The following is an 18,426-nucleotide window of genomic DNA, read 5'->3' on the forward strand; positions in this document are numbered from 1 at the left end:
AAAAAATCCTTCCAAAATGTTTTAAAGCACTTTTCTATTTCTTTTAAACTGAGACATATCAGTCTATCTAACTGCCTATCTATTCTAACACTTACTTTTTTGTTTATCTGGCTGCCTGCCTGTTAGTTTAAAATGAAAAGCTGCTCTTTGCTGAAGAACTATTGGCCAGTACAATAATGTTTACTGGACGCTATCAATAATTTAAGCCTTAGCAATTCGTATAATTTGAATTGGCTTTCAAACTAGTGTAGTTACACCACTGTGCAGACACACTTTGGTCACAAAGAAGCTGATTTCAGTGTAGTTTAAATCTATTCTCAATTAATTTAAACTAAACCAGAATAATTAGGTTTTAACGGAATTAAGAACATCCACATCCCTTTTGGCATTCATTTAACTATATCAGTTTATATTAACAGTGTAAATTACACTAGGTGAGGCTGAAATTGATGTGGTCTTCTCTGGTTTTATTAGGATATTACAGGGAGGACTGAGATGTTTCCTGGGAGCACTAACACCTGCATTGAAGAGGGGAAGGGATTAGAACTGAAATTCGAGTACCTTTCTCCACCATGTCAATTAGTCATTGGAATTGAATGGGTGTCAGTGGAAAAACAATGTCCCAGATCCCCAGCTAGTGTAAATCATCAGAGCTCTATGGAAGAAGGATAGTCAGGTGTAGTGGTCAGTGGGAGTGAGGCTGAGAGTCAGGACTCATGTGTTCTGTCCCCAGCTCTGGTACGGAAGTGGGGCCAGAGGGATAAAACATTGGCAGTAGCGTAGCTAGGGGGGAAACGGGGCAGCAGCTGTTCCCCCACCAAGCACAAGTGGCACCTTTTTAATTTTACTCACCTAGGAGTGAAAAAAAAAAGGTGCCACCCACTGCGGCGCTTTTACTGATGGGGCGGTGCTCGGGGTCTGTGCTATGCAGGAGGTGGCACTGAAGCTTCATCGCCGAAATGCTGCCAAAGACCCATGGAGTGAGTGAAGGTCACACTATTGAGATGCCACTGAAGACCCGGAGCGCTGCCCCATCAGTAAAAGCACTGAAGCAGGTGGCACCTTTTTTTTCCGCTCCTCCTCTTCCCTCCACCTGGCTCTGCCACTGAACATTAGTGCAGGAAGTCAGGAAGTTCTGGGCCTTGGGGGCAGCCAGAAGGGACCACCTAGTCACCTATTCCTTCCCCCTGTATAGCACAGGCCACTGAGAGCATCTGGAATGAGAACACAGAATTAGCACCTGCAGGAGACTAGAATATTATTTGCCACAGGCAGAGCAGGTGGGACTAAGGTGCAACAGTGCCTCAGCTGTGGCAGGGAAATGGTTAAATGAGACTCATCCAGATAGTCCTGGTGAGTGACTCGCACCCACACGCTGCAAAGGAAGGCGACCCCCCCCCTTCCATGACAAGGTAACTGCTCATCTGAACTGAGGGAAAAATCCTTCCCCACCCCACATATGGTTATCAGTGAAAGCCTGGGCATGTGAGCAAGAATCAGCCAGCCAACCACTCGAGAGACACAGACAATAATCTGTGCCATTTCGGAGCCTGGCTCCCCCACCCCCCAGGTCCCTATCTCCAGCAGCGGTCATTGCCAGGAGCTACAGAGGAAGGAGAGTAAAACAAAACAAAATAAACCCTCTCAGAATATATTGGTGGGGGGGATCCCTTCCTGACCCCTGCTGGTGGCCGGATGAAACCTTAAGCATGAACTTTCGGAACACAGGACATTAACTAGAAGTGAGCCCATGGGTTGCTCAGCCCTGTCTCCACCATCACAAGCAGCTCCATCATACAATCACACTCATACGTTTCTCTACCTCTCCATTAAAATGAACAAAGTTGTGTGTCCCCAAAACTCCTCTTGTGGGGCTGCTGCCGAACCTCCTCCTTCTGATGGTTAGAAACCTTCTACTAATTGCCAGGCTGAATTTGTGCCTGGCTGGGTTAGTTGTTGGAGCAGGGAGGGGCAGGTGACAGAACAATGCAGCAGCCTGGGAAAAATCAAAGCAAGAGGGAAGCTGGATGTGAGATCTCAGCATCCTCCTCTCTCCACCTCCTCTGTGAAGGGAGCTGAGTGAGAGAGGCCTGATATCTGCTCTCTGAGCCACTGGGTCCCTTGGACTTGGTCTCTGGGGTATGTAGGAACTGCCAGATCTGGATTTGATCCCTGAACGATCCGTGAACACCCAGAACAGTGCCAGGGAGATGCCCCTGCCTCCCATGCCCCAGCCTTCTGCCCTCCTACCCCACACACACAGCTCACCCTCTCAGACAAAACATGGTGGGTGTCAAGATAAGGCCACATTGAAAGCCTGCAGTGGCTAATCCCAGTCAGGGGTTGGCAGTACTCAGGCAGTCCTTTGTCTTCCAGGAGGTGCTGGGTTGTCTTGCTCTCTCCACCCACTGCTTGGGCTCCATTCCCTGAAGCAGGGACACACACACACACACCTCAGCCCCGGGTTAGCCATCCCAGTGTGGCATTGTTTTGTGGCTTTGTGAGCAAGAGAGTGGCTGATATCTGCTCTGTGAGCCACTGGCTCTCTGGGACTTGGTCTCTGGAGCGGGTGGGAGTAGCGAGATCTGGATTTGATCCCTGAATGATCTGTGGACACCCACAACAGGGCCAGGGAGACCTCTCTTTCTTCCCCTCAGTGCCCTCCAGTCTTCTATCCCTCCCAACAAACACACACACAGAGCTCACCCCCTCAAACACAACAGGTAAGGTGTCAAGATCAGGCCACATTGAAAGCCACCACAGCAACCCCTTGGGCATATGGTAAATCCCAGCCAGTGGTTGGCAATACTAAGGCAGTGCTGCATTCTCTAAGAGGTGCTGAGATCTCTTTCTTTGTCCACTCATTGAGCAGGGCCCATTCCCTGAAACTAGGACACTCACCCCCCACACCACAGTGCTGGGTTAGCCATCCTCATGCTGTGTCACTTTGTGGCTGCTCTCCTGCCTCAGAGCTGGCTTAATCTCAGTGCTGGGTGAGCTTTCCTCATGTGGTGCCACTGTGGCATCATTGCCCAGCTGCTCCACCCCAGAGCTGACTGCATTTCAAATGTGCTGTGCACATGGATTCCATGGGCCAAGTTTAGACCTCATGCTGCTGGGGGATGATGTGTTTCTCTTTTACCAAGCCAAGGGAAGAGCAAAATCCTGTCTGGTCCACATTGTGTGGGCCCCACACTCTGCCAGCTCCTGATTAATCATTATCATTAATTAAGTAGAATGTCACATACTCCTTTGCTTCTCTAGGCCAAGCTGTTCACTCAGCTGGGCCAGGTCCCCTCTATGGCCAGCCCCTGGCCCACTCTGGTCAGAACTCAATGGATGATCGTGAAGATTGGAAAACTGTAAAAGCTGACCACTAAAATCAGGCCTTTCCAATTTTCACCAAACTAAACAGAGTAATCTCAGTGGGACTGGCTGAAGTGGTTGAGAGGGACCTCGGAGTGAGGGGGGTCTCAATGGAGTGGGAGTAATAAGGGTTCCGATCTGAATGGGAGTGAGGGGCCAAGCTTCGGACAAGGGAAGATGGAGTGGGCGCCCACTTGACCAATTTTATACCAGACAGTTTTCTTTTTTGGCTGGTTTGTTGCCCAACCTGCGGGAGCAGGGCAGCACTTCCTTTAACATGGCGTCCGCCATGCAGCATGACAAGGTCACACTGGTAGCAGGGGGCCCCACTCTGTTCCTGGAAGTGCAGGAATCTCTGGTATTCCATGAATGCATGTGTGACCACCCTAGTCCTGCCTCAAATGCTTTTCAGCAAACTCAGCAGTCACAGGATGCATGGGAAGGTGCTATCATGGGTCAGTAACTGACTAAACGATAAGACACAAAATATAGGAGTAAATGGTTAGTTTTCACAGTGGAGAGAGGTAAATAGCAGGGTCCCACAAGAAACTACACTAGGACCAGTATTGTTCAACATATTCTTAAATGATCTGTAAACAGTCAGGTGGCAAAATTTGTGAAAGTTACCAAATTACTGAAGATACTTCAGTTTGAAGCTGACTGTGAAGAGTTACAAAGGGATCTCACAAACTGGGTGACTGGGCAACCAAATTGTAGATAAAATTCAGTGTTGATATGTGCAAAGTAATGCACATTGGAAAAACACAATCCCAACTATACATACAAAATGATGGGGACTAAATTAGCTGTTACCACTTAAAAAAGAAGTGGATGATTGGATAAATGACCAGGAAGGAGTATAAAAAATATTGCTCAGGCATGCAGGAGTGAAATCAGGAAGGCCAAATCACACTTGGAGTTGCAGCTAGCAAGAGATGTTAAGAGTAACAAGTTGAGTTTCTTCAGGTATGTTAGCAACAAGAAGAAAGTCAAGGAAAGTGTGGGCCCCTTACTGAATGAGGGAGGCAACCTAGTGAGAGAGGATGTGGAAAAAGCTAATGTATTCAATTATTTTTTTGCCTCTATCTTCACAAACAAGGTCAGCTCCCAGACTACTGCACTGGGCAACACAGTATGGGGAGAAGGTGACCAGCCCTCTTTGGAGAAAGAAGTGGTTCAGGATTATTTAGAAAAACTGTATGAGCACAAGTCCATGGGGCCGGATGCGCTGCATCAGAGGGTGCTAAAGGAGTTAGCGGATGTGATTGCAGAGCCATTGGCCATTATCTTTGAAAACTCCTGGCAATCGGGGGATGTCCCAGATGACTTTGATGAGGCTAATGTAGTACCCATCTTTAAAAAAGGGAAGTAGGAGGATCCAGGGAAATACAAACCAGTCAGCCTCACCTCAGTCCCTGGAAAAATCATGGAGCAGGTCCTCAAGGAATCAATTCTGAAGCACTTAGAGGAGAGAAAAGTGATCAGGAACAGTCAGCATGGATTCACCAAGGGCAAGTCATGCCTGACTAACCTAATTGCCTTCTATAAGGAGATAATTGGGTCTGTGGATGAGGGGAAAGCAAAGCTTTTGATACAATCTCCCACAGTATTCTTGCCAACAAGTTAAAGAAGTATGGATTGGATGAATGGACTACAAGGTGGATAGAACGCTGGCTAGATCGTTGGGCTCAACAGATAGTGACCAACAGCTCCATGTCTAGTTGACAGCCGGTTTCAAGCAGAGAGCCCCAAGGGTTATTCCTGGGCCTGGTTTTTTCAATATCTTCATTAATGATCTGGTTGATGGGATGCATTGCACTCTCAGCAAGTTTGCAGATGACACTAAACTGGAAGGAGTGGTAGATACGCGGGAGGGTAGGGATAGGATAGAGAGGGACAGAGACAAATTAGAGGATTGGGCCAAAAGAAACCCGATGAGGTTCAACAAGGACAGGTGCAAAGTCCTGCACTTAGGACGGAAAAATCCATTCACTGTTACAGACTAGGGACTGAATGGCTAGGAAGCAGTTCTGCAGAAAAGGATCTAGGGTTACAGTGGACAAGAAGCTGTATATGAGTCTACAGTGTGCCCTTGTTGCCAAGAAGGCTAACGGCGTATTGGGCTGTATAATTAGGGATATTGCCAGCAGATCGAGGGACCATTCTCCTCTATTTGACACTGGTGAGGCCTCATCTGGAGTACTGTGTCCAGTTTTGGACCCCACACTACAAGAAGTATGTGGATAAATTGGAAAGAGTCCTGTGGAGGGCAACAAAAGTGGTCAGGGGGCTGGAACACATGACTTATGAGAAGAGGCTGAGGGAACTGGGATTGTTTAGTCTGCAGAAGAAAAGAATGAGGAGGGATTTGATAGCTGATTTCAACTACCTGAAAGGGGGTTTCAAAGAGGATGGATCTAGACTGTTCTCAGTGGTACCCAATGACAGAACAAGGAGTAATGGTCTCAAGTTGCAGAGGGGGAGGTTTAGGTAGAATGTTAGGAAAAAACTTTTTCACTAGGAGGGTGGTGAAGCACTGGAATGTGTTACCCAGGGAGGTGGTGGAATCTCCTTCCTTAGAGGTTTATAAGGTCAGGCTTGAAATACCCTGGCTAGAATGATTTAGTTTATAATTGGTCCTGCTTTGAGCAGGTGGTTGGAATAGATGGCCTCCTGAGGTCCCTTCCAACCCTGATGTTCCATGATTCTATGGTGGATAACGGGACATAGAGCTTCACGGAAATTCAGTGTTATGTTTGAACTTAAGAAGAAACCCAATATTTGAAAGAATGGAAATGCTCAGTAGGCAGCCACATAACCTTAACTCTCCCCCTCTGGCTTCACTTAAATGGTGGTCAGTCTAGCTACATCATTCAGAGCTGTGAAAATGTCATGCTCTGTGCGACATAGTTAGATTGACCTAACCCCCACTGTAGCCACAGCATGGTTGATGGAAGAATTCTTCTATCAATGTCAGTACCGAGTCTCAAGAGGGTAGTTTTACTACAGTTATGGAAAAATCCCCTTCTGTGACTGTAGCAAGCATTTGTACTGCAGTGTCATATCTTGTACTGTAGACACATCCTCACTCATCCATAAATAGGGTACGTATTTATCAGTGTTCCTGCACTCCACTGTGCTTTACTCTTTATTGGACAGTGGTTTTGTTGACTCTGCCTAGGAGAGACACTATGCACAGATGAAGACATGCATCAATAATTTCTGATAAGTGAGATGTATGGAGGGTATTCACAAGATCCTCACTCCTTCCATGTGCCATGAATTATACAAATGCTTGTAGATTCAGTTCTAGCATCTTTACACACACAAACCTCCTAGCACTGTTGAATATACATACGGTTAGAATATAGGAATCATCTGATGATTTTATTTTTAGTAGAGTTCCCTATCTATGATCAACACCAGAGAGAAAGGTGAAAGGAATGCAGTAATATGTAATTTCTTAAAGTGTCCAGGATTATGTCTCCTTCCTGAGCTTGCAGGAGCAGTTGACTTCACAGTGGTGGGGGAAAGAAGGGAATTCCTAAAGGAGAAAAGGAAAACAAGAAACAAAATGTTGCCAAACTGGAATTAAAATTGACAGTTGTTAGCAGTAGTTTAAGAATAGTAATACAAAAAAGCAAGTGAAAATATTTTTCAGAAGTTGTTGGTGGATCAAAAATTTGAAAACATTTCAGGGGAGGTGGTGCCTCTGTTATAAGCTATAGCTTAGTGGTTCGCAGACGTACCTGTGGAGTGGGACGACAGCGTTTGGTTTCCCTTTTTGCCTAATACAGAGAAAGGATTTGAATTTAGATCTTATATAAGAGAGGAGCACGCCCTGGGTAATGGGATATTAGGGTCTGAGATTTACACAATCTCTACTCTTGAAGCTCTGCTATTTTGTGTAAATAATTAAAGATAGACTGGAGCAAGGATTTGATTCTGAGTATCCTCATGACTACCTTAACCACCAGGCTATAGAATCATTCTCACCAGCTTTCTGCCACAAATACTAAGAATCACTATGAATTGCTATTCCCTTTTCTTTGACGACATATACCCTGAAACACCCCGGACAATGTGTTTGACCCTACAGGCATTTGGATTTCAGCCAAGAATGCAAATGCTTTTTGGAGACCGTGGGGACTGTGGGATAGCTGGGGTCCCCTCCCTCCCTCCATAAGCATCCATTTGTTTCTTTGGCTTTCTGTTACGCTTGTCACACAGCACTGTGCTGTGACCTCTGTCTATCATAGCCTGGAGATTTTTTCAAATGCTTTCTCATTTCGTCCTCTGTAACGGAGCTGTGATAGAACAGATTTGTCTCCCCATACAGCGATCAGATCCAGTATGTCCTGTAGGGCTATGCTGGAGCTTTTTTTTTGGATTTGGACTGTATCGCCACCCGTGCTGATCAAAGCTCTGAGCTGGGCAAACAGGAAATGAAATTCAAAAGTTTGCGGGGCTTTTCTTGTTTACCTGACCAGTGCATCCGAGTTCGGATTGCTGTCCAGAGCAGTCACAATGGTACACTGTGGGATACCGCCTGGAGGCCAATACCGTCGATTTGTGGCCATACTAACCTCAATCCGATATGGTAATACCGATTTCAAACTACTGCTCTAGTCGGGGAGGAGTACAGAAACCGGTTTAACGAGCCCTTTATATCGATATAAAGGGCCTCGTGTGGACAGGTGCAGTGTTAAGTCGCTTTAACACTGCTAAAATCAGTTTAAACGAGTTGTGTAGACTAGGCCAAATAATCAAAATCACAGTCTGCCTGTGTATGGGCCTTCAGTCATTAGGATAGTCTGAGGCCTGGTTCTTAGGCTAAGGCCTTTGGCTAAGCAGCAGAGGCAGCCAGGGAAGTGGGAGAGTGAAGGAATAAGTCCTCTAAAAGTTCCCTAAACTGATTCTTTCACATCTTTCACACCCTTTCACATCCTTTTTCTCTCTGACCACCAGAACCCCAAGAAAGGGTGTGATTCTATGTAAGAAATGATGCAAAAGATCAGCTTAATTTCACATTACTGCTGTCTTTTTATGTAATTTGAAGTCTTTGTATCTTCACTAAATATTCTAATAAAATTGTTTAATGTTTTCATTTGCCCTCAGTGTATCATCATTTTACATATGGGGGTTCCTAACCATACGATTGGACAATCAGACCTTCTGTTTATCACAGGTCATTAAGTACCACCCAATGACCTCTATGTTAACCCCACCTCCCAGAATCTACAGAAAGCTTCAGACAATAGCTCTGAGAGAGGAAACTGCTTTGGGTTTCACTGATGCAGCCACAGCTCCCTGAATGTGCAGAGATCCTGAACCAGTCACAAAGATAACTACATAAGGTCGTAGGCGTGTTTGGGAAATGACACATCTGGTTTCCACTTTTGGGTTCTGAAATGCCGACGGGCATGATCCAGGGTTATCCCCGTTCTGTATCTGGCCTTGCTTTGAAAAAGTTTATAGTCATTCATTTTCTCCTTAGGCATTTCAACTGCCACCTCTGCTAAAGGTCCACTGAGGTGTGGCCTCAATTCTACCATGTACTGGTCTTCAGAGATGCTGTACCCAAGACAGGCTCTTTCAAAATTTTCCAAGAAGGCCTCGGTGTCATCACCTGTCTTGTAGGTGGGAAATTTCCTGTGCTGTGGAACAAGTATTGGTGAAGGGTTGTTAGGATTGGCTGTGTTTTGTTGCTTAGCCTTTTCTAATTCCAGGGCCTGCCAGTGGTTTTCCCTCCGGAGTTCCAACACTCTCCTGTGGGTAGCCTCTTTTTCTCTTTCCCTCAGCTCCATCTCTTGTAGGTTTTTTCCCATATCTCACCTGTGCTCAGCGGCTTTGATTTGTTGTTGGGGTGCCCTCCGGTGTTTATTGTCTGAATTGCTGGCTCTGTTGCCTCCTGGGGTCTGCCTAGCAACAGTGCCTTTTTCCCTTTCTTCCTCTAGCTAATCTTTTAAATGTAAAGTAAACCAGAAAAAAACACTTTATTTGCATGTGTATTGTGCTGGGTACTTGACTCCCAATGGGAGTGCTATTGTCTCACAAAAGACCCTTAATAGTTCCTTAATGGTTCCTTGCTTAATATGCAAGCTACTGCCAGGAGCGAACAGAAAAAAATTTCTCTCTGGTTCCTTTTAAAACCAAACCTTCTCTGCTTAAAAGCCCCTAGCAGAGAAAAGAAAAATATATATTCCTACTGGCTTCTGGATTCTATCTTTCCCACAACTCTGCACATCTTGTCATAACATTTCTTCCCAGATCTGGACCTTAACCTCCAAAATATGGCTGTTAGCATGAAAACCTCCAAGCTTAGTTACCAGCTTGGACCTGGTAAAGCTGCCACCAGCCAGGAATTATACAGTGCCTAGCTCACTGTGGTCTCCCCAAAACCTTCCCTGGGGGACCCCCAGACTCAGATGCCTTGAGTCCTACAACAAAGGGAAATAATCCCCTCCCCTTGTTTCCTGGTTACTTCCTCCTAGGCTCCCCTCCCTGGACGACCCTGGGAGATTCCCTGCTTCCAGTCCTGGAAACACAAGTACCGAGAGAGCTAATCTCTCTCCCCCCCTCACCCAGAGGGTATGCAAAGTCAGGCTTAGTAAATCTAATACAAAGAGATTTTCCCCCCGACTTCTTCCTCCCACCAATTCCCTGGCGAGCTGCAGACTCAATTCCCTGGAGTCCCCACTAAAGAAAAACTCCAACAGGTCTTAAAAACAAAGCTTTATATAAAAAAGAAAGAAAAAGACATTAAACATAGTCTCTGTATCCAGGTGACAATGTACAGGGTCAATTGCTTAAAAGAAAAATGAATAAACAGCCTTATCCAAAAAGAATACACTCCAGCAACTACACACATGTAAATACAAAAAAAACAATATAAACCTATTGTCTTACTATCCTTGTACTTACAACTTGGAAACAGAAGATTAGAAAACCCGGAGGTAGAAAAATCACTCTCAGAGCCGAGAGGGTCAGACACAAGACAAAGAACAAAGAACTCACACCCAAAACTTCCCTCCACCCAGATTTGAAAAAGTCTTGTTTCCTGATTGGTCCTCTGGTCAGGTGTTTCAGGTAAAAGTACATTAACCCTTAGCTATCTGTTTATGACAGGGGGGTTAGGTTTGGTTTGGCTGGTTATCAGGGTGTTTTCTTCCCAAGGCGAGATCAGAGCTGGGCTTTAGCCCTGGAGACCAGATTCAGCTATTTCACCCCACGGCAGGTACGTCCTGGGCTGTGATCATATCTGAATCCCACACATCCCAGGATCAGCTCTAGAGTTGAGAGAGTCTTTCAATCGTCCATCCTATTTAGTCCTTTACCTCTCAACCAAGCCTGCCCGAGGAGGAGAGCAGAGAGTGGTCATCTGTGGAGTGGGTCCCTATCTGTCGGGAACCGCAGAGACCCAGCCTCTGAGGGAATATGGTGACGGGGCAGGGAAACAGCTACTGGATAACACAGTGGCAGAAGCATTATTGAGAGATATAGAGACAGACAATGACTGAGAATCCTGGCAGTGGAATGTCAAATGCTTATCAGGCTGGGAAACATTCCACAAAGACCAACACTGTAAGTTTTCTATTTCAGTCAATATATTTGATGTTTAATATACTGGAGGAAATGTAATAATAGAACTATGAATTACATTGAAACTCTAAGACTTTTACAGTCATTTAATAAAACATCTAGAGCTCATTTTTCTTAGCATAAAAATAATTTTTTATAGAATTTATGGAAACCAAAATATTTTTTGCTTTTGTGCATCAAGAACGAAACAACTGCTGTTTAAAAGTGCTGAAATCTGGAAAAAAATCACAATTTTTTTTTAAAAGCTTTGATATTGCCAATACATATGTTGTTTTTATGGATAACAAAGACTTTGCAGGAAAATATTTTCATTTGAAAATTCAGTTTTCCTTTGGAATAATTTAAATGGATTGGAAACTTAGATTGAAAACAAACAGATTGGAAACAGATTGAAAATTTAGCCCAGATTGTAAATCTATAATTAAACCAGGATGCTAACATTAATATTTTCCAATAACACCAAAATTACAAACCCATTCACTCTATTGCAATCGTAAAGTAAAGAGCAAAGCTGATACCCACAGAGTATGCGTTACACATGCAGACACTTTTAGACTTAGGCACAGACAGCTGGAGCCCCCAGCCAAAGCCTATCTCTACCCATGGACATTGAGGAGGGCAGCAGGACTAGACCCCCGCTCTCCTGCTCTACCACCATATCCTCTGTCCCACACTGATGCCTGCTAAACAGACAGTACACCGACATAGTAAGTCACAGCCAATGCCCCAGAGATTTTAAACCCAAAGTAGACAGAGCAGAGAAAGGGATGGAGGGAAAACAGAGGCATAGGCAGGAGAAGTGACCAACCCAATGTCACACAGCAGGTCAGTGGCAGAACCAGGAATAGAAATCAAATCTCCTGATGGCCACCCACACAGCACAGACAGAAGGTCACAGTGGCAAATGACACAAGAGAGAATTAGCTGAGTAATGCTGTTAGCCCCTCATCACAGAGAGATGGAAATGCAGCTGGGATCTGCTGCCACAAATCAGTTTTGGAAGCAGGCAGCAGTCTGTTTGTGCGGTGTTTCAGTTTAATCTTTACAACTGAGCTGTCATATGGGATGCTTTGTGAGTCCATATCATATTTCCTTGGAAAGTGGAAATCTTGCACCATTAGCAATTTAGTATCTTACCTCTACATTCAAGTTTGCAGCCTGCTGTCTGACTAAGAGGGGGATCATCATGGCTAGAATTCGTGAGTTTGAGGGTGCTTTGTCCATCCTTCATACTTTATTTTATCAGGCCACATCCTGAGCCAGATCTTCAGATAAGCTGAAAATCAGGTAGAGAAGATCTCTGCAACACTGAATTCCTCCCCCGTTCTGTCCCAGTAGGAATTAACCACTCTGTAACCATTAAAAGTTCCATCCTTGCAATTAATCCCCTGCATCAAAGACAAAGAAAGTGCAGACGGGTTTGGAACTTTGGTCTCCTCAGATCAGATTCGCAGGCAAAGAATATGGATTTGAAACTGTTTATGGGCCCGATCCCCAACTGGTGTAGATCTGCAGTAGCACCAGGAGAGTTAATGAAGCCAGATTCCCCAGCTGCTGAAAACGGACATATTTCCATGGATGTCTTAGAGCCAGATCCCCAGCTAATGTAAATCTAAGAATCTCCACTGAAATCAAAAGGCCATATCTGCACTTGGCTTAAAGAGCCACAATTATTCAAAATTGTATCAGTTTACATGGGTTGAGGACGTTGCACTGAGCTTTTAGTGTTTGCCTCTGCCTGCTTCTTTGTGACCAACATCTAACAGACCGAGCAGCCTGAGCTGTGGGTTCCATTGATGGCTGCATCCCAAGAGCTCGTGATACAACATAGGGGGGAAATATTTCTGCTCTCTCAGAGCTAATTATATGGCATTAATGAAGGACCAGGCTATTCCAGGCTGGCTGGGGAGCTGACGCCACTGGGCTCTGAGCTGTTGTGAGCATGTCTGAGTTACAAATATATATTCTATTCTTCAATCTCCTTCAGACTCGTGTGGGGCATCAGTTCTGCCTTTTCTATAGCCAAGGGTCCTTCCAGGCATGCTGCAATCGTGTGAGATCCAGGACAGGTGCTGTGCCCCCTATGTGGAGTTAGGGTCAACTAGGGCAGAATGTCTGGGTGGTTTGCTCCTGAAATTAGATCAGAGCTGGGCTCACAGCCCTGAATTCTGGGTTCAGTTATTTAGCCGCAGAACAAGCACATACTGAGCTGTGATCATGTTTGACATGAAACTCCGACAGACTTCCAGTGGGAGTTCAGCATCCAACAACCACATACTGAGTTGTTTCCATGTTTGAAGAGTGCAGAAGCTGTGATTTGTTGTACAGTTTGGAGAGGCTTCACCCCACAACCAAGTCTGTCTGAGGAGGAGAGGAGGGAGCTCCCATGTGTGGAGAGGGTCCCTGTCTTCTGGGAACTGCAGAAAGACCCAGCATCACAGGAAATATGGTGAAAAGGCAGAGAAACAGCAGCTGGATAAATCAGTAATGGGGCATTATTGATAGGTACACAAACAGGGAATGATTGAAGAATCCTCGTGGTGGAGCCTCAAATGCATCACAAATTAAAGTATATTCCACAGAGACAACACAGTTAGTTTGCTATGTGTAATTAAATATCATTATATTTATGTAAGCAGAGTCAGGATGAGCTCTACCCTGACATCTGGTGGTGAATTATGGGGAGTGTGGAAATAATTTCAGGGAGTGTGGAAAGGAATTTCAGGTATTTGCATTGACACACCCACCCCACTTAGCATAGTCCACGGCAGCCTGGGATGGTTATTTTGACAGCTCTGGGATCCCCAATTTCTTTGTTATTGGGGCAGGAGGAATAAAGTGTTGTCACCCTGATTATGTGAATGAGGAACTATGAGACTACTTTATGACAGAGATGACTCAACCTCAATTAAGTAGGTCTTGCTAGACAAGGGACATGGGTTCCAAAACCCAGTGAGTTGAGAGAAGTTGGTGACTGGTGTGTGTACCTGATGGTATGGGCCCCTTTTGAGGGCCTGGAACACCAATTGCACGTCTTCCTCTCTCCACTCTTAAAGAGTAGAGCTAATTTTAATTCCATTAGGAGTCCATCTAGAGGCGGCTGAGCTGAATTCATGTTGGGCCAATGATGCACCAGCACTGGGGCTCCCCTACTACAAGCTGAAATCACTAAAAGAGCTGAGCTGAGATCACTGAGTACTGTGTTAACTAGTGGAGGAGCCTGAAGACCTATTGCTAAGAGGCTGGCAGAGTGGAGCAGTTTGCAGCATGTTGGAGCAACCCATGGAACAGTGAGCGGAATGGAGTGGTTTGTGGGGATGGCTGGTGTGGCTCAAGGGTCGGCTGGAGGAGTGGCATAGCTGGTGTAGTGGAGCTCGTCATGGTGAAGGCTGCAGCAGAACTCCACAGAGAAGTGGAGCAGTTGGCCCTGGCCCATGTAAGGTTCCCCTTAACACCCTGTGTGCCCTGCACCCCATTTCCACCCAGGCCTGGGGGGTAAAACTTTGCAGATAAACTTTTGAACTCTGGAGTGGTACTGACCAGAGACTTTCAGGTTGTTGGACTTTGGGGTGATTGGACTTAAGACCCTAAGGGGGAAAGGGCATTGCCAAACGTACTTGGAGGTGGTTTTTTGCTTATGGTTTGTGTTATAATCCTGTTTGTGGTGATTCTCCAATGTGATGCCGCATTGTTTCCCGCCTTTATTAAAAGGAATTTGCTACACTCAGACTCCGTGTTTGCGAGAGAGGAATTATTGCCTCCTAGAGGCGCCCAGGGGGGTGGTATGTAAGTGTTCCAGGTCACTGGGTGGGGGGTCGAGCAAGTTATACATTGTGTTATTGAAACGGAACCCCTGGGTACTGAACCCGGCCGCTGTTGCTGCTAACTCAGAGAGGCAGAAGGGTTACATTTAAATATTTTTAGAGCTCTTCAAAGTCTTTTGTTTTTTCCCCTAGGAGACAACAGTTGACTTTTCATAGAAATTGTAAAAACTAAAGCTTTTTTTTTCTTTTTGTTCATTGAGAACCGGACAATTTCAGGTAAACTGCTTAAAACTGAAACATTGTCACTGAATTAAAAAAAAAAAAAGAAATGTTTTGACTTTTCCAGTACATAGGTTGTTTTTCAAGAATAGCAGAGACTTCCTTGGAACATGTCTCAGTTTAAAATCCTGTTTTCCTTTGAAATAATTTAAACTGAAAGTGTCTGCATACCCCAGATTGGACTTGTAGATTTCAACGAGGGTAGGAACACTGATATAGTCCAATAATTGTACAGTTTTAACCCAGTCACTCTATTGCAACTGGGTTTATTTCTGTTTAAAAGGGACACTTGTAGAATGGCAAAACTGAGTAAGCAGCAAAGTTGGCAGCCAAGAGCATGAGTATTAAACATATTAGCGCCTTGGATAGAGAACAGTGAATTGAAGTCCCCAGCCAAAGCCTATCTCTCTTATCCCTGCCCAAGGACATAGAAGATGTCAATGGAATTAGAACTGAGATATTCTGCTCTAGCGCCGTATGTGCTGTCCCACAGTGCTGCCTGCTAAACAGAAATGTTGTAAATGGGGGCAGTGAACATACATATAACAAGACACAGCTCATCCGCCAAAGAATTCCCAGTACAAGAAGACAAGGCAGAGAAGTGGAAGGAGGGGAAAACAGAGGCACAGGGAGGGGAAGAGACTGGCCCAAAGTTACAGAGCAGGTCAGTGGCAGAGCAAGAATAAAGCCCAAGTGTCCTTATGGCCACTGACCCTCACACCCTTAAAGTAACAGAGGAAAATGACACAGCAGAGAAGTAGCAAAGCATTGCTGCTAGCCCATCGGTACACAGAGATGGAAATGCAGTCAGTATTCGGAGACATAAATCAATACGTTTGCATGCACCTGGCTATCTACGTGGTGTTGCAGTAAAATTTTTACAGGCAGGGCTGGTGCAACCATTTAGGCAACCTAGGTGAATTTGGGGGGCAGCATTTTCTTTGGCAGCGACCGCGGCAGCCGGAGGGAGCTGGGGCTGGGGAGCGCGAAGAGGGCCGCCTGCAGCAAGTAAGGGGTGGGGGTGGCACACAGGGGAACTCCTCACCCCAGCTCACCCCTGACTTGCTTCCTCCTCGACCATGCTGTGGCTGGTTCACTTCTCCCACCTCCCAGCTTAGGCGCCCCAAGCCTGGGAGGCGGGAAAAGTGAAGCAGCGACTGTGTGCCGGGGTGGAGGTGGAACACGAGTGAGTTAGGGTGGGGAGGGCACTTCAGGGCAGAGGGTGGGGATCTGCCACAGGGAGGGAGCCTCAGGGAGGAGAGGTGGAGATGCCCCTGGGGGGGTGCCTCATGGCGGGGGTTTGGGGATGGGGGATGGGGCAAGGTAGAAGTTTTGCCTTGGACGTGAAACATCCTTGCACCAGACCTGGTTACAGGCGAACTGTCATACACAATGCCAAGTCCATCTCCTATTTCCACGAAAAGAGGATATCAGGCAGTGTTGCCCAAGTCCAGAGACTGCTGTTTGTAGCAATAGGGGATCCATCTTGGTTAGAAATGTTCAACTGAGATTGTACTTTGCTCCATCCTTCACACAGCATTTTGTTAAGCAATTTCATAGGGCCAGGTCTTCAGATGATGCAAACTGATAAAGCTCCATTGACATTAAGGGAGCTGTACCTATTTACATTCATATGATAACTCACCAATCTTAGTTAATTGCAGTAACAAGTGCTGTGCATTGTTGACACTCACATTATATTGTTGCAGGAAATCAGGGCCACTCCCTCTGTCACTGTAATTCCCCCACTGTCTTTGCCCTTCTCTCCACAGCCATCACACAATGAACTGAGAAAGAAAATGTCCAGCCAAACCACCCTTCTCCTGGGATTCTCTGACGTTCGGGAGCTGCAGATTTTGCACTTTGTGGTGTTCCTGGTGATTTACCTGGCATCCCTGATGGGGAATCTTCTCATCATCACAGCAATAGCCCTCGACCACCATCTTCAAACCCCCATGTATTTCTTCCTGGTGAATCTGTCCATCTCATACCTCAGCTCCATCTCTGTCACCATCCCCAAATCCATGGCCAATTCCCTCGTGAACACCAGGGTGATTTCTTATCCTGGATGTGTCACTCAAGTCTTTCTGTTTTTCCTCTTCACTGCAACTGATCTTGCCTTACTCACTATCATGGCATACGACCGATATATCGGCATCTGCCAACCACTGCACTATGAGAGAGTGATGAACAGGAGAGCTTGCAGCCAAATGGCAGCCAGTGCCTGGATTACTGGTATTGTCTACTCTGCCCTTCACACTGGGAACACCTTCAGATTACCCTTCTGCCAGTCCAATGTCATCAACCAGTTCTTCTGTGAAATCCCCCAACTACTCAAGCTCCCCTGTTCTGACTCGTACCTCAGTGAAGTTGGGGGTATTGCCTTAGGTGTGTTTATAGGTTTAAACTTCTTTGTTTTTATAATTGTGTCTTATGTTCAGATCTTCAGAACTGTGCTGAGAATCCTGTCTGAGCAGGGCCGGAATAAAGCCTTCTCCACCTGCCAGCCTCACCTCACTGTGGTCTCCTTGATGGTTTTCACTGGAATCTTTGCCTACCTGAAACCCACCTCCAGCTCAGCATCAGGTCTGGAAGTTGTGGTGGGTGTTCTCTATTCGCTGGTGCCTCCAGTGATGTATCCGATCATTTACAGCATGAGGAACAAGGAGATCAAAGCTGCATTGAAGAAACTGATTGTGTGGAAGTTATTCACCAAGACTTAAAATGTCCATCCCTGTAACTTGACTGTGATTTCGTTGTGATTTTCTTTGTAGATATAATGAACTGAAGACAAATTTGTCTCTTTGAGAGCATAAGGTGCAATCTGTTGATGAAATCATGAAATCTGGACTAGTTTCAATGACGTCATATGAGTTAGAATAAGATTACACCAGTATACATAAGATCAGAATCTACTTACGTATGCACCTATCTATCTGTCATAGAGATTTATCGGTCTACTGTCACCGCACAGAATATCAACAGCTATATCTAAGTCACTAAGAGACTTCATGAAGTCTGTGGCTCTTCTTCTTTTTTGGGATTAAAATTGTGCCTGAGGTATGAGAACTTTAGCTTGTGTGTTTGCTTGTTTCTTTGTCATTTTGTTTGATTTTGTTGATTAATATGTTGACTTGTTTCTTTGTTCCAGGTGGCTTTTTTTGGAGAGGAAGGAGCTTGGGAGGGTGGAGTATGTATGACTAAATGGTGGTATCCATTTATTATCTCATCTATTCAAGATGTCAATGTCATCATCATGTTGATGAGGTTTTCTGAGAGATTTGATGTTTGCTTCCCCCATTGATGAAGAATTGAAAAAAAGTTTCTGCAAGTGTTTGTTCAAGTGATGATTTTAATGCTGATGGGATTTTACTGTGTCATATATGATGTGTTAGGGCACCTATAGCCTTATATA

General features: G+C 45.3%; 1 protein-coding gene across 1 annotated transcript; it reads left to right on the top strand.

Annotated features, from left to right (window-relative positions):
* The first annotated feature begins 16,810 nt into the window (after nt 1-16,810).
* LOC115642813 (olfactory receptor 14A16-like) lies at nt 16,811-17,734 on the top strand. The gene has a single exon (XM_030546513.1). The coding sequence runs from the start codon at nt 16,811-16,813 to the stop codon at nt 17,732-17,734; it is 924 nt and encodes a 307-aa protein (XP_030402373.1).
* The last annotated feature ends 692 nt before the right edge of the window (nt 17,735-18,426 follow it).

The sequence above is a fragment of the Gopherus evgoodei genome, unplaced genomic scaffold (genome assembly GCF_007399415.2).
Source record: "Gopherus evgoodei ecotype Sinaloan lineage unplaced genomic scaffold, rGopEvg1_v1.p scaffold_45_arrow_ctg1, whole genome shotgun sequence".
Taxonomy (NCBI): domain Eukaryota; kingdom Metazoa; phylum Chordata; order Testudines; family Testudinidae; genus Gopherus; species Gopherus evgoodei.

Bases quoted from the DNA above. Each gene is read 5' to 3' on its own strand.
- LOC115642813 (XM_030546513.1), top strand. From the start codon at position 16,811: ATGTCCAGCCAAACCACCCTTCTCCTGGGATTCTCTGACGTTCGGGAG.